Raw genomic sequence first — 16,083 nt, 5'->3', positions numbered from 1 at the left:
ATAAATAGGAAGGAACAGACGGTTATTAATGCTGTACATGCACACACAACACCTCTCAAGTATATTGTTCAACACATACAACACTATACAGCTCAACACATTTCAGTTATACTGCTCAACACATTTCAGTTATACAGCTCAACACATTTCAGTTATACTGCTCAACACATTTCAGTTATACAGCTCAACACATTACAGTTATACTGCTCAACACATTTCAGTTATACAGCTCAACACATTACAGTTATACTGCTCAACACATTACAGTTATACTGCTCAACACATTTCAGTTATACAGCTCAACACATTTCAGTTATACAGCTCAACACATTTCAGTTATACAGCTCAACACATTACAGTTATACAGCTCAACACATTACAGTTATACAGCTCAACACATTTCAGTTATACAGCTCAACACATTACAGTTATACAGCTCAACACATTTCAGTTATACAGCTCAAAACATTTCAGTTATGCAGCTCAAAACATTTCAGTTATACTGCTCAACACATTTCAGTTATACAGCATTTCTAGGTGCACTGTTTTCCAGTGTTGACAAAGAAAGGGTTAATTGTTGAAAGGTTGAGCCCATTGGTCCTTTCAAGGGACTGATTGGTGATGAAATGAGCCCCATACACAGGCCATTGGTCCCCATACATAGGCTATAAATTGATGTATCTGTGGCCCCGCCCTACTCTGACACAGTCTCCATAGATTGAAATTGAGGAAGCAGGACAAAATCCCACGCAGAACCCCAAACCCCCTTTACGGAAGGTAGCTGGGGTTGACATCCCAGGCTGAAGCAGGTTAGGTCACATTCCTCTCCCTCCTGCTGTCTATATTTGCCACTGCGACCGAAAAGATTTGGTAATGGGGACTTTGCTCAGCACACATCTGAGGTCAATATCTGAGTTGGCTGTCCCCCTAGGTGCAAGGCTGCATCCTATTGGTGTTGTGATATCTGGGTTCTGCTCCAGATTCTTGACCCAGGGGAGGAACCATCCGGCATGCCAATCAGACAAAGTATGTGACCTGCCCAGTACATAATACTTTGAGGTCAGACAGTCAAGCACGTCTGGCCAATCGTCTCCAATCATATCATTATCCTGTGACCTCACCTGCGCGGTACATTACCTCAGCAATGGTCTTCCCAAAAATACATCTTGACAGGCGTCGTGAAAACAGTATGTGTCAGTGAACGATTACAAATAGACGATTTGTTAATTTGCCACAGTGGGCAGAGTCATTTAGTGTGTGTAAAGACAAAATATGTCGATGGAATGCTTTTATGTGTGAACTCTGACTACATGTGGTTCGCCCTCATGCAGATAATTCGGCTACAGATTAAATAAATGGTACCAAACATCACAGGGTGGTTGTGGTGTAGGCTGGTCCTGTTTGTAAGCTATCTTTTTCTGTTCACTTTTTTATCAAGCCCTGCTTTTAACTGCAGACACCACTGGTGAGAAAATGTGCTTCTGAAAATCTGTATTTTTTTAAATATCAAAACCAGTCGCCCCTTCGGATGGAAACCTAGCTTGTGACACAAACATTAAAACACACAATATATTTCATAGTCTCTCTCTCTCCCTTCTCTCAGGCTATGACTTGTACTCACTACGCCCTCCACGTTCTCTCCACAGCTGCATTCTTTTATCCTGACTGCCCTCTCAGAAAGAGAGAGAAAGAGAGGAAGCTTTGGGAGGGTGAATGGAGAGTAGCGGACGAGGCTGAAACCCTAAACCCATCAAGTTTGTGTGTGGACATACAACTGCAACAACGTGATTGCTCTGGTTACTACAGTCTCCATGGCAGCAGGGGTTTGAATTCATGACAATATTTTGGGAGTTCCCCAAACATCAGAGTGTGAGTCAGCGCGCTTCCCCTTAGTCTACTCATCTAGATAATGGTCAAAATAGACAGGATGACAAAAACATAGCTACAACATGAAACATTCAAGATAAACAAAGCCCACACCACAAAGTTGTTCGAAATACTGGCTGGCTTTTGGGTAATTGTGTGTATGTGGGACAGAGAAAAGATTGTGCTTATGCGAGACAGACAGAAAGAGAGAGAGAGAGAGAAAAAAAAAGACAGAGAGAGATTTGGGTGGGGTGTTGCCTCAAGGAAAAGAGGGAGTGGTAAGAAGTGGGTGGAGGTATACTTCTGTGTTTGTACGTTCCTTGGCAAGGCGTATTGAGTTGAAAATTTGGAACATAGAGAGCAGAAGAAATTGGGCTTCAACAGAAAGACTACCATTAAAAAGTAAGTGGCATTTCAAAACTCTTAACTCTTTGACATGCTCTTAATTAATTACTTGATAATTAAATTACATGATAATAGCCTTTAATGCATGTTGTATTTCAGTACTTTTCCTAAAAGCAATACAACAGCCAAGTGAACTGTCAGTGTGGGTGTGTTCCAGTATCTGACTAGAGAGATAATTCTAGAATAAACGGATAAGGTTAATACCTAAATAAGCACAGAAATGCAACAAAAACTAACACATTTGTTTTGTTAATGTTCATTATGCATAAAGTTTAGCCACGGAAAGATTAACTGTAATGTAAGGAGTAAGCTGAGTGTGTGATGGAACTACGCTTCATCCTAGAAAGTTAGTGAAATGTTTGGAGTTTACTCACAGCCGTGCTTTGCGTGACTGGGAAAATGCAGAGGTTGGATGGACTGCACTTTATATTTCCGCCACAGAATAGAACAAGGTCAAACTTAAATTACAGCAAATTCAAAGAGAGATTTAACTCTCAAGAATTGGCACTTAGTTACCTCTTTATTTGTCCTGGTTAGATGAGAAGCTCTCATATGAGAAATTACACAGAGCATTTATTGCAAACACAATATTTATACACAGTGCATCTAACTAAGAAGTCCTCCTTCCCAATTACAGTCATTTGGTGTACACGGGCAACACCTGGGGCAGGATCAGTGTTGATGTAGATCACATGTCTGGACCCCACCCAAACCAGCCCTTTATCCCACAGGCCTGCTGCATTCCAGATGGGCTCTCATTTCACTCACTCTCTCTCTCTCCCTCTAAACCCACCAGATGGAGCCTAGCAGGCCTATGACCAGTAGTAGGGGTCTATGACCAGTAGTAGGGGTCTATGACCAGTAGTTGGGGTCTATGACCAGTAGTTGGGGTCTATGACCAGTAGTAGGAGTCCATGACCAGTAGTTGGGGTCTATGACCAGTAGTAGGAGTCCATGACCAGTAGTAGGTGTCTATGACCAGTAGTAGGTGTCTATGACCAGTAGTAGGTGTCTATGACCAGTAGTAGGTGTCTATGACCAGTAGTAGGAGTCCATGACCAGTAGTAGGGATCTATGACAAGTGGTAAGGGTCTATGACCAGTAGTAGGGGTCTATGACAAGTAGTAGGGGTCTATGACAAGTAGTAGGTGTCCATGACCAGTAGTAGGGCTCTATGACCAGTAGTAGGAGTCTCTGACCAGTACCAGAAGTAGAGGTCTATGATGAGTAATAGGGGTTTATGACCAGTAGTAGGGCGTGTCGCACCATAAGGATTAAGTGATAAAAATACATTAACAACCCACATTTTCTCATATTCCACTAATTTTGCCATGGAGCTGAAATAAAAGGTTGCAGTCTAAAGCAAAAAAATATTCTCTACATGTTGACATGGCTGAAGCTGGGTTCTATGTGGTGTTTTTTAAGTTTAAACTGAGCGCTTCTTTCCATTCCTAAATATGCATCCATAGGGCAGGGAGGGGAGTAGGTATTATGTGCAGTTATTTTAAGGAGTGGCGGTTTGTTGCAAGCTGAAGACAAGTTCCAACTCGTCTCCCAACAACACCTCTCCCCTTATCCTTTACATTTTCTCACACTCAGGTTCCCAGAGCTAGTACTACCCCATCTTATTGATCACTATATACTATCTCAAATCTCTTTGTAAGAATCCTTTTAATATTATTTGGAGCGAGTCTGCAGTAATAACTTGTAGAAATTAAAATGCACAAACCACACCTTGAGATTGTTCCAGACCTTCTGTTAATAATGACTGTCTGTTCCTAAATACTGGAGCCAAGACTCACAGGGCAGCCTTTGTGAGCGACCGTATCTGATTCCTGTCACTCGTGTGAAGCCCTGTGACAGCGTTTCTGTGTATGAAGTTATTACATAGTCAACACAGAGGAACAGTTTGACCGGCTGTAAACATATGTTCTCTCTCTATCTCAGCAATCATGTTGGTTCTTCTGGCTGGAATATTCCTTCTTCACCTTGCAAGCATCATCCTGCTTCTGGTGGCAACAATTGACAATGTAAGTACCCCCCCCCCCCCCTCCTCCACATGGTTCTGTTTTTCCACTTGGACGATGAAGCCCTGGGTGTCCACACAGGAGTGCCCATCTCTGGCACTCTGTCTTGGGGTGTTAAATTGAAGGCTCTGAGCAGGATCATCTGGCCCTTATCAGTTCAGCAACTATTCCGTCAGTACTCCACTCTCTCCCAGACTAGATTTATGAGCTCACTGTAAGGCCTGGGTGAAGGTTGGCAACGAATGACTTGTCCAGTGTTTAATCTGCTCAGACATTCTGTGGAGTGTTAAAATGCCTGTCTGTCATGCTGAGGAACACGCCTGGCTGCTGTGGAATTTAAATGTACCTTCCAACCACTGACAGAAGTCATGTTAGGCAACATGCGGATGTTCATGAATTCTTCCTCCTCTCTGTCCAGGCCTGGTGGGTGACAGATACTATGTCCACTGACGTGTGGGCCAGGTGGATTCTGAACAACGGAATATGGAATCACACTGATCTCCCCACTGGCAGCACCTACCCTTCAGGTAAACCTGATCCATAATGTACCGCTGGGCATAAATGCAAGTTTCACAGTGTAAAAAACACACACACACACACACACACACACACACACACACACACACACACACACACACACACACTGCAGGGGAATGAGCACTGGATATACTGTACATGTAAACCCATATATATTTGTATTCCTTAAAACACCCTAAGATGTCCATTACAGCAGCACAGTGGCAGGTATAGCTTCCCCAGGAAATGGGTTCATCGTGGTATGTTAAGACTGAATTCAGGGCCACCTAACCTGTCTGTATGAGTTTGGTATTATTGATACGGAAGCCCTCTATTGCCCAACAAGGGAGAACAATGCCATGTTCTCACAGAGGAAACGGTGCAAAGAAGGTGTGGCAGGATAGAGAGACGGTTAGTGTGGTTGGAAAGCTTTAGGTTTACTGCAGTACAAACACTGATAATACACAACAAACAGAGTGAATCTGTGTGGAAACCAAACACTGATAATACACAACAAACAGAGTGAATCTGTGTGGAAACCAAACACTGATAATGAACAACAAATACAGTGAATATGTGTGGAAACCAAACACTGACAAAATACTACAAAACACTGAATCTGTGTGGAAACCAAACACTGATAATACACAACAAATACAATGAATATGTGTGGAAACCAAACACTGAAAAAATACTACAAATACACTGAGTCTGTGTGGAAACCAAACACTGATAATGAACAACAAATACAGTGTGTTGTATTTCTCAAATCGTGTTTTATTTGATGGCTGAGATTTTTTTTTTTTTACAACCAATGAAATGACTCACAGGTCTTAAAACCCCATAAATGTTCCTTTAGCACAGCTGTATTTTCCAGATTTGAATACTTGTGTTTCTAAAAACATGTTTATTGATAGAATGATATTTTTCACCCTACTATATTTCTAATTTTGACAGGACTGTTCCATTCCTGGGAGTAAATATTTTTTACTCAGTGTGTCTCTGTGTCTCCCCCTACAGATTACCTCCAGGCAGTGCAGGCCAGCGCCATCCTGGCCTGTATATTCTCCATCCTGGGACTGTTTGTGTTTGTGGGACAGCTTTTCACCCTGGCCAAGGGTCAGAGATTCACCTTCTCTGGCATCTTCCAGCTTCTAGCCTGTAAGCGTTGCCCTCAACACTTTCATCAATCTGCCACCTTTAAGGCATTTGTGCTCTGTTAGTTTGACCTTTGACCCCCCCCTCCCTCCATCCAGGCCTGTGCATCATGATTGCTGCCTCGATCTACACGAACATCTTTCACAACGACGAGTCGAGCGGTCAGTACGGCCACTGCTTCATCCTGGCCTGGATCTCCTTCGCCTTCACCTTCATCTCCAGTATCATCTACTTTGTCCTGCGTAAGAAGACTAGAGACTAGTGGAAAGACACTAACTGAAACCCAAAGGACAGGTTCACTATCTTAGGATCTGGTTGTTTCTTTTTCTACAATTGGGTATGGATATGAATGCGGGATACAAGAGGAGACCTTTAATCCACAACTTTTTTTTTTTCTGCCTCGAATTCTGATCAATTGGTCTCTTTTGTTTCCCACTTTATATTGTGTCTAAAAACTATGGATTGACATAGAACACTATCAAGATTATGTTTATGGACACTTCATATAAAGTGGGACCTCGTTTTCTAACTTAATGAAACTTTTTATAGCCCTCATATTCTCTGGAGGATTTATAGGGGTGTCAGAGCACAGACCTGAAGTATCTCATTAACTCAGAATCATAGTCCTGAACTATTCATACTTACATTTGATTGATTTCTCAATTAGGATTAGAATAAAACAGGGCCAAAACACTCAAAACCAAAAAGAAAAATGAATTGACGCCTCGCTAGAGAGCAGCAAACAGAATCCAATTTCAGGACCTGTCAAAATGATCATTAATCCATTTGACTTACTGTCCTACTAGCTGGTGTGCAGAATAATAGAATATACTGCACAATGTATTGTTCAATGTCCTGAAATGGAACATTATTACTAACCTCAATGCTAACTGGACCAATGCCCTTTTTAGTTGTGTAATTATTTTAGTCAATGTCTATGATATGCTTTGTACTAATAGTCTCATTGTTTGGTTAACTAGCGTTTGTCTGAATCAACCTCTCTCACACACACACACCCACGGACTGACAGAACAGACCAAGGCCTTTTCTCCGTCGCATTTGCGTAACTCCCGAATCCTCCCTCCTCCATCCTCTCTTGCCTCTTTTAAAAAAAGATTAAATGCAATAGAGGAGAGGTGGTGAGGAGAATCAATGTGGACAACATGTTCTCGTATTGAATTAGACTGTCTTAGACCACACATGTTGACAGGAAAATGTACATGCAAGCGAATCAGACAATGTTGCATGTGAAGTCTTTAAGTTAGTAGAGGAAGACATTCTATAGATAAAATGATAAGTAGCACAGTGATTTTAAATGGCCGTGCTTTTCTCCTCCGACAAAACAAAAAAGCTGATTCAAATAGGGTGTGACAGATTCTCAAACTCGACCACAGTTGGATACACACAAGGACACACTCCTATTAGCCTACTAATAAATGTACATCTCCTCAACCACTTGTCAGTTCCACAGAAGAGAGAGAATGAAGGGGAGACGGTGGAGGACAAACTTTTTCTAAAATGAGAGGCCCAGAGTGAAAGACCTTGAGTGCCTTGAAATCTAACAGAGCGTGTTTGCTCGCTGCACATTGAGATATATGTGTAAATACGACGTTTGGTTCCTCATGATGCTTTGTATTTCTAATGCAATTTTATTTTTGTTACAATTTTTATTCCGTATGATGATAATTTGTATTAAAAACCTGATTCAAATCTCTCCTGTAATCGCCAAACTATTTCATATGAACAATAGTCCATGAAGGACGGCATATTAATAAGCCAGAGAGGTACAACAGTGACACTGTTATAAAGAGTACTTATCCCTGCATGAAGCCAGCACATTTGCACCAAGCTTTATTACTGACAGCACACACACATTTGGACAGAGGGCGGCAACAGACTGTCGAATGTTCGCTCACAGATGAGTATCACACACATACAGTCAGAGTGGGCTGTACTCCTCATCCGAGAAGTCCCTCCCATCTCCCCCCATCTCTCCGCCCCCATCCTCGGAGTAGTACCCGGGGGCGTAACTGTGGGGGGAGGCAGGCAGAGAAATGGGGGGAGAAGGCAGGGAGTGGCGGTGATAGGGGGACACTGGAGCAGGGTGAGTCGGTGGAGTCGGGGGGTACTCTGGGTGGGGAGGGGTGTAGCAGCGGGGGAGGGAGTAGGAGTGGGTGAGTCGGCGGGGGGTTGACGGCGAGGGGGGGTCATAGTAGGGCGAAAGGGGGGAGAGTTGGGGGGGAGGAGGGGGTGGCTGGGACATGGGGGGAGGTGGGGGACAGTAGTGGGGAGCCGGGTGGGAGAGTTGGGGAGGAGCCAGGGGAAGCGGGGGTTCCATGTCAGAAAACTGAATGGGGTACATGCGGGCTTTTCGCCTTCTCTCGATCACAAAATTCTTGGTGTAGTTGTTAAGGGTGGAGACACCTGACGACATGCAGAAGGTAAAAGCCACCCAAGCGACACTGAGAGAAGGAATGAGAAAGGAGAAAAGAGAACGAGAAAGAAATAGGCAGACGGAAAATAGAAAAAAAAAGACAGAACATGAGAGAATGGACAAATTACGGATCTGATGTTTGCTGCTACTGATTAGCCTTTAAAACGCAGATCTTACTAAAAATAACTTTACTTGCTATTTGCAATATTACAATATCTACTGGAGTAGGGCGTTTTTAATAAGGAAACCATTTCTACATGGAGTCCTTACAAGGTGTGTGTCTGTTTGTGTTTTATCTATTAGGAAACATGTAAGCAGATAAAGCACAGCTCGTGCTGAGCAAAGAATCAAAGGGCAAACGGAGGATGAATAGCGTTGCTATGGTAAATTGTGTACTCACTAAAAAGCCCAGGAATATCCGTAGCGATGCGGTTTGAAGTCCTCAGGACCCATAGAAGCAATAGTCTGAAAGACCTGCATGAACATCATGTGTGCCACCATTCCCAGAGACCCTAAGACAAGAAAACACAGCTTCAGACTTCTATACAGTGGGGAGAACAAGTGTTTGATACACTGCAGATTTTCCTACTTACAAAGCATGTAGAGGTCTGTAATTTTTATCATAGGTACACTTCAACCAGAAAATCACATAGTACGATTTTTTAAATAATTTATTAGCATTTTATTGCATGACATAAGTATTTGATCACCTACCAACCAGTAAGAATTCCGGCTCTTACAGACCGGTTAGTTTTTCTTTTAGAAGCCCTCCTGTTCTCCACTCGTTACCTGTATAAAAGACACCTGTCCACACACTCAATCAAACAGACTTCAAACTCTCCACAATGGCCAAGAACAGAGAGACGTGTAAGGACATCAGGGATACAATTGTAGACCTTCACAAGGCTGGGATGGGCTACAGGACAATAGGCAAGCAGCTTGGTTAGAAGGCAACAACTGTTGGCGCAATTATTAGAAAATGGAAGACGTTCAAGATGACGGTCAATCTCCCTCGGTCTGGGGCTCCATGCAAGATTTCACCTCGTGGGGCATCAATCATCATGAGGAAGGTGAGGGATCAGCCCAGAACTACAAGGCAGGACCTGGTCAATGACCTGAAGAGAGCTGGGACCACAGTCTCAGAGAAAACTCAGAGGTCCCCCTGCACAAACCAGCGCATGTCCAGGCCCGTCTGAAGTTTGCCAATGACCATCTGGATGATCCAGAAGAGGAATGGGAGAAGGTCATGTGGTCTGATGAGACAAAAATAGAGCTTTTTGGTCTAAACTCCACTCACCGTGTTTGGAGGAAGAAGAAGGATGAGTACAACCCCAAGAACACCATCCCAACCGAGAAGCATGGAGGTGGAAACATCATTCTTTGTGGATGCTTTTCTGCAAAGGGGACAGGACGACTGCACCGTATTGAGGGGAGGAAGGATGGGGCCATGTATCATGAGATCTTGACCAACAACCTCCTTCCCTCAGTAAGAGCATTGAAGATGGGTCGAGGCTGGGTCTTCCAGCATGACAACGACCCGAAACACACAGCCAGGGCAACTAAGGAGTGGCTCCGTAAGAAGCATCTCAAGGTCCTGGAGTGGTCTCCAGACCTGAATCCAATAGAAAATCTTTGGAGGGAGCTGAAAGTCCATATTGCCCAGTGACAGCCCCGAAACCTGAAGGATCTGGAGATGGTCTGTATGGAGGAGTGGGCCAAAATCCCAGCTGCAGTGTGTGCAAACCTGGTCAAGAACTACAGGAAACGTATGATCTCTGTAATTGCAAACAAAGGTTTCTGTACCAAATATTAAGTTCTGATGTATCAAATACTTATGTCATGCAATAAAATGCAAATTAATTACTTAAACATCATACAATGTGATTTTCTGGATTTTTGTTTTAGATTTTGTCACTCACAGTTGAAGAGTACCTATGATAAAAATTACAGACTTCTACATACTTTGTAAGTAGGAAAACCTGCAAAATCGGCAGTGTATCAAATACTTGTTCTCCACATTGTATATATACATTTTTTTTTGATTCTACTGATATATTGTACATTTTACATTGCCACATTTGTCATATAGCGGAGGCTGTCATCCATACACTATCCAGACACTGTATTGAGGACAGGTGGAATTGAAGTCTATGACATGTTGTCTTAATTTGCCTATTGCTGTTTCTGCATAGGAGTGTTTGCTGAATAAACAAACTGTATTGCAATGTCAGTGGCGTACCTCCTAATATAGTGAAGACAGCTGAGTAGGCATTGAGGAGCTGACCCCAGACCTGCGTTGGCCAAAACGCATCCAGACACAACTGCATAAACTGTAGCGCACAGCTGATACAAAGCAGCCCAACATACATGAGCTCCATGGACACTGACAGCAACAGCATTCCTGTAGGGAGGGAGGGGATCAATTACACTACAGCATACTGTCAGTAATTACACTACAGCATACTGTCAGTAATTACACTACAGCATCTGGACTACAGTTTCACTGTCAGTAATTACACTACAGCATCTGGACTACAGTTTCACTGTCAGTAATTACACTACAGCATCTGGAGTATAGTTTCACTGTCAGTAATTACACTACAGCATACTGTCAGTAATTACACTACAGCATCTGGACTACAGTTTCACTGTCAGTAATTACACTACAGCATCTGGACTACAGTTTCACTGTCAGTAATTACACTACAGCATACTGTCAGTAATTACACTACAGCATCTGGACTACAGTTTCACTGTCAGTAATTACACTACAGCATCTGGAGTATAGTTTCACTGTCAGTAATTACACTACAGCATACTGTCAGTAATTACACTACAGCATCTGGACTACAGTTTCACTGTCAGTAATTACACTACAGCATCTGGAGTATAGTTTCACTGTCAGTAATTACACTACAGCATACTGTCAGTAATTACACTACAGCATCTGGACTACAGTTTCACTGTCAGTAATTACACTACAGCATCTGGAGTATAGTTTCACTGTCAGTAATTACACTACAGCATACTGTCAGTAATTACACTACAGCATCTGGACTACAGTTTCACTGTCAGTAATTACACTACAGCATCTGGAGTATAGTTTCACTGTCAGTAATTACACTACAGCATACTGTCAGTAATTACACTACAGCATCTGGACTACAGTTTCACTGTCAGTAATTACACTACAGCATCTGGAGTATAGTTTCACTGTCAGTAATTACACTACAGCATACTGTCAGTAATTACACTACAGCATCTGGACTACAGTTTCACTGTCAGTAATTACACTACAGCATCTGGAGTATAGTTTCACTGTCAGTAATTACACTACAGCATACTGTCAGTAATTACACTACAGCATCTGGACTACAGTTTCACTGTCAGTAATTACACTACAGCATCTGGAGTATAGTTTCACTGTCAGTAATTACACTACAGCATACTGTCAGTAATTACACTACAGCATCTGGAGTATAGTTTCTCTGTCAGTAATTACACTACAGCATACTGTCAGTAATTACACTACAGCATTTGGAGTATAGTTTCACTGTCAGTAATTACACTACAGCATCTGGACTACAGTTTCACTGTCAGTAATTACACTACAGCATCTGGAGTATAGTTTCACTGTCAGTAATTACACTACAGCATACTGTCAGTAATTACACTACAGCATCTGGATTATAGTTTCACTGTCAGTAATTACACTACAGCATACTGTCAGTAATTACACTACAGCATCTGGAGTATAGTTTCTCTGTCAGTAATTACACTACAGCATACTGTCAGTAATTACACTACAGCATCTGGAGTATAGTTTCACTGTCAGTAATTACACTAAAGCATACTGTCAGTAATTACACTACATCATCTGGAGTATAGTTTCTCTGTCAGTAATTACACTACAGCATCTGGAGTATAGTTTCACTGTCAGTAATTACACTACAGCATCTGGAGTATAGTTTCTCTGTCGGTAATTACACTACAGCATCTGGAGTATAGTTTCACTGCCAGTAATTACACTACAGCATCTGGAGTATAGTTTCTCTGTCAGTAATTACACTACAGCATCTGGAGTATAGTTTCACTGTCAGTAATTACACTACAGCATCTGGAGTATAGTTTCTCTGTCAGTAATTACACTAAAGCATCTGGAGTATAGTTTCTCTGTCAGTAATTACACTACAGCATCTGGAGTATAGTTTCTCTGTCAGTAATTACACTACAGCATCTGGAGTATAGTTTCTCTGTCAGTAATTACACTACAGCGTCTGGAGTATAGTTTCTCTGTCAGTAATTACACTACAACACCTGTAATATGGTTCCACTGTCTTGCATGTTGTATCAGTGCACATATGGTGTTGTGTCACTACAACATCTGAGATAGAGTTCCATTCAGTAATTACATTAAAACATTTCTATTTTCCAATCAGAGGGAGGTGGTGGCATTTTAATTTGGGAGGGTGGTCTCATAGTATTGGCTGGAACAAAATGAATGGGATTCTAAACAACTCTCACTCACACACACACACACACACACACACACTCACACTCACACACACACGCGCTCCATCTGTTTGATCCTATTCCATTAATCTCGTTCCCAGATACCTCCGCCCAAATTCGCAGAAGGTCTGATGTAACGATCCATCAAACTAGGCCTTTTTTAGCCTATAAGAAAGTTGTGAGAAATTGCCCACACCATAGGCATTAGCTTAATTGGCTTAGTTTAAAAACCAATCATATTTTACACCACCATCCCTGATGTGTCTTGTACACCCAAACACCAGTTGCTATGTTTGTATACAGCGCAGCTGAGCAGTTAAGCTGTTTTCATAGATACCACCCCGACTCTGAGCAGAACAAGCCTGTTCTTTCTTAATTAAAACATGGTAATTGGGTTACATTTGTTGCTGTGGTGAAGTGAAGGCCATTCTGACTCTCTTGTGGCTACATTTATATAAAGAGCCGCCTCATTTTGGCTCATTTGGCTAAATAAAGAGCCGCCTCATTTTGGCTCATTTGGCTAAATAAAGAGCCGCCTCATTTTGGCTCATTTGACTAAATAAAGAGCCGCCTCATTTGGCTAACTAAAGAGTCACCTATAGGGCTCTTCCTTCAAAATGTGTGCAATGGCCCAGGAATGAGGTTGCAATTCCATTTTCTCCATTCCTGTCCCACCCTCATGAAACTCCGGTGGTTCCAATATAAACATACCCTTTTCACCACCTGGAGTCAAAGAAAAAAAACTTCTGCACTTTTCCTCTGAAACACAAAAGACAAAGTTCAGCATTTGCTTAATGAAAAAGCTGCTACAGAATGTAATGTTGATTTCTGTGTGGGAAAATGAAATACATAGAATCAGGAACAGCAGTCAAGGAAACATTTCTAGTCAGGTTACAACATACTTTGCAGACAATATACTGTATAGAGCCACCTTTCATGCTCAGTAGAAATCCCAGCACCATCAAAATATTCACCAGCATGAGCTTAATGATGTTTAGTAAAGTTGGGGGTTGAATCATATTAACCTTTATGATGTTTAGTCCAGTCAAGTTGGGGGTTGAATCATATTAACCTTTATCTCGTCAAATCTCTCTGAACAGAGCACTGATAGTAATCCTCTTTGGAAAGTGTAAGAACCACACTGGTCTTTCTCTCTCCCAATTCTATCCTCATTTCAATACCATTCCAATCATCTATTTTCACCCCAGCCTCACCCCAGGCGTCAATGTGGATATTCTCCTCGCAGCTCATCCACATGCCCGCGTGGAAGGCTGGGAAGACAAAGCGGTCGTCCCCCGTCTCCCAGGAAAAATGGATGGACGTGGAGTTATGAGAGACCCCAGGCACCGGAATGCATTTGGTGACTTTGGTGGCCGTGCAGAGGGGCTTGGGAACCTTCTGACTGCCCTCACACCAGTTGGAGGACAAGAGGGCCGTGGCCCCCAGGCCCAGGGACACCACGGTCTGGAAGAAGGTGAGCTTGGGGGACCGCACCCTGGACAGGAAGGACATTACGGCGGGAGAGAGGGAGACTGGGCCGGGGGTGGGAGAGGAGAATTTAAAGATATTAAAATTAAGACAGAAAATCCCATTTGGGTAAAATTCTCCTTACATGTGGTTGTGTCTGAGAGCCTGTGGTCTCATAATTCCCAAAAAGAGTTTTCCTTCAGCCCAGGTTGGAGTTGGTCTAATAGGCATTCTCAAAATGTTTTCATTAAAACCCACACAAACGTTACAGCAAAAGCAGAATCGAAAATGGAAAAGATAAGGAGGATTCATCCCTTTAACAGCTTTATTTTCAACAGCTGGTTAAAAAGTTCTGTTGTGTTGACTACACAGTAATCACTTCAGACACAGAAACACTGTCACAGGACCTGACAGGAATCAGGCATGGTCGTCCACAAAGGCTGCCTTGTGATGCTTGGATCCAGCACGCTCTCAAATTAACATGAGTTGAAAAAGCAAATGTTAAGGAAGAGAAATTGATAACCCGACAGAAAATGAACATTGGACGGAGTGTGACTTCGCATATGCACATTTTAACTGCCGCTCTGAAAATCACTTGAAATTGGTTTTCCAGCACTTCATAGCCAGGCTCAGGATTATGTACAGAGGGTATTACATCGGTTAGCACAGGTGTGGTTCATGACGGACTGATTATTTACCTAATGACAGAACTTAATGACAGACCGGATGAACATGTGAAATGAAGGATGCACAGGGGTAGAAACTGGCTGCACCAGCTACGGGTGCAAAGTACTTTCATTTTCAAACCTTCAGAAAAAAAGAGAACCAAGACTTACCTTCTTTAAAGTCCTTTTCGTCTGCAAACACTCATGGAGTTCTTGTGTGTTCTGGTTGTGTGCCCTGTGATGCTATTCCTCTGCCCCCCAGTCAGACGTGGTGTCAGTGGTTTAGGGTGTTGACCCTCATTCACCTCTGTGCTGCGGGAAGTTGTCAGTCTTCATACTGCTTGGTCAGTGTCAGTGTGCCCGGCCAGGCTTTAAGCTCCCCTCTCCTTTAATCTATTGATACAACTAAATCCACCGAAGACAACACTATCCAATCTGTTTTCATTTTCATCTATTTAATCTACTCAGTTACCCCCGTTCCTGTCCTCCGGCTTCCTCTTCAACTGACCACGTTCTTAATACTAACAGTTTGATGACACCAACACCACGGCCTGAACTCCAAAGCAGTGATTTCCAAAAGTAAAATGTATGACTTCACTTGAAGCTAACACGTGTACTTGAACAATCTGACAAATAAGAAACTCTTTGACAAATAATTTCCCCACACAAACATATATCTGGTCATCTGACATCTTGGATGAGTGTCACCTCCAGTTCTGGTAGTGTTGAACTGGTACCCACCACAAGAGGGTGCTCTTCATCTCATTTTCTTTTGAAATAAACAGATTGACGCCACACCCAAGATAAACGATACACGACAGTTCTCAGAACACTAGGATGACATACTAACACACTAACATATTTGCGGAACATTTGCTTGAGACATGCAACGACAGAAACTCAGGACTAAAAGGGACACTGTGACCACGCATTAATCCACATGAAAACAGGAGTACAGAATTCACTTCACTTGTGACAATAAGACCATCGAGTCTTCAAACTGCTGCTGTAAGACTGTGTACCATAACTACCT

At 42.5% G+C, this 16,083-nt stretch overlaps 2 protein-coding genes across 2 annotated transcripts; one reads left to right on the top strand and one right to left on the bottom strand.

Annotated features, from left to right (window-relative positions):
* The first annotated feature begins 2,201 nt into the window (after positions 1 to 2,201).
* Positions 2,202 to 6,675, top strand: LOC105006260 (epithelial membrane protein 1). The gene is given in 5 exon segments (NM_001310993.1): positions 2,202 to 2,268; positions 4,219 to 4,301; positions 4,717 to 4,825; positions 5,835 to 5,975; positions 6,071 to 6,675. Coding segments are annotated over 4 exon segments (492 nt in total). The 5' UTR covers positions 2,202 to 2,268; positions 4,219 to 4,223; the 3' UTR covers positions 6,235 to 6,675.
* Positions 6,676 to 7,911: 1,236 nt separating this feature from the next.
* On the bottom strand, positions 7,912 to 15,488 carry LOC105006262 (germ cell-specific gene 1-like protein). The gene is made up of 6 exons (XM_034295155.1): positions 15,222 to 15,488; positions 14,133 to 14,450; positions 13,630 to 13,677; positions 10,646 to 10,807; positions 8,807 to 8,918; positions 7,912 to 8,434 (listed from the first exon to the last, which is right to left on the bottom strand). Exons 2-6 carry the CDS (start codon positions 14,428 to 14,430, stop codon positions 7,912 to 7,914), a joined length of 1,143 nt encoding a protein of 380 aa, XP_034151046.1. The 5' UTR covers positions 14,431 to 14,450; positions 15,222 to 15,488.
* Positions 15,489 to 16,083: the final 595 nt, after the last annotated feature.

Source organism: Esox lucius, chromosome 11, assembly GCF_011004845.1.
Source record: "Esox lucius isolate fEsoLuc1 chromosome 11, fEsoLuc1.pri, whole genome shotgun sequence".
NCBI lineage: Eukaryota > Metazoa > Chordata > Actinopteri > Esociformes > Esocidae > Esox > Esox lucius.
The sequence above is the reverse complement of the archived record's forward strand: the minus strand, read 5'-3'. Positions and strand labels throughout refer to the sequence as shown.

What these genes read in the sequence shown, in the direction of transcription:
- LOC105006262 (XM_034295155.1), bottom strand. Translation starts at nt 14,430, where the DNA reads ATGTCCTTCCTGTCCAGGGTGCGGTCCCCCAAGCTCACCTTCTTCCAG. An exon ending in TATCCACATTGACGCCTGGG is followed by an intron (nt 13,678 to 14,132) that starts GTGAGGCTGGGG and finishes TTTGTGTTTCAG; the next exon opens with AGGAAAAGTGCAGAAGTTTT. An exon ending in TGTCTTCACTATATTAGGAG is followed by an intron (nt 8,919 to 10,645) that starts GTACGCCACTGA and finishes TTCTTGTCTTAG; the next exon opens with GGTCTCTGGGAATGGTGGCA.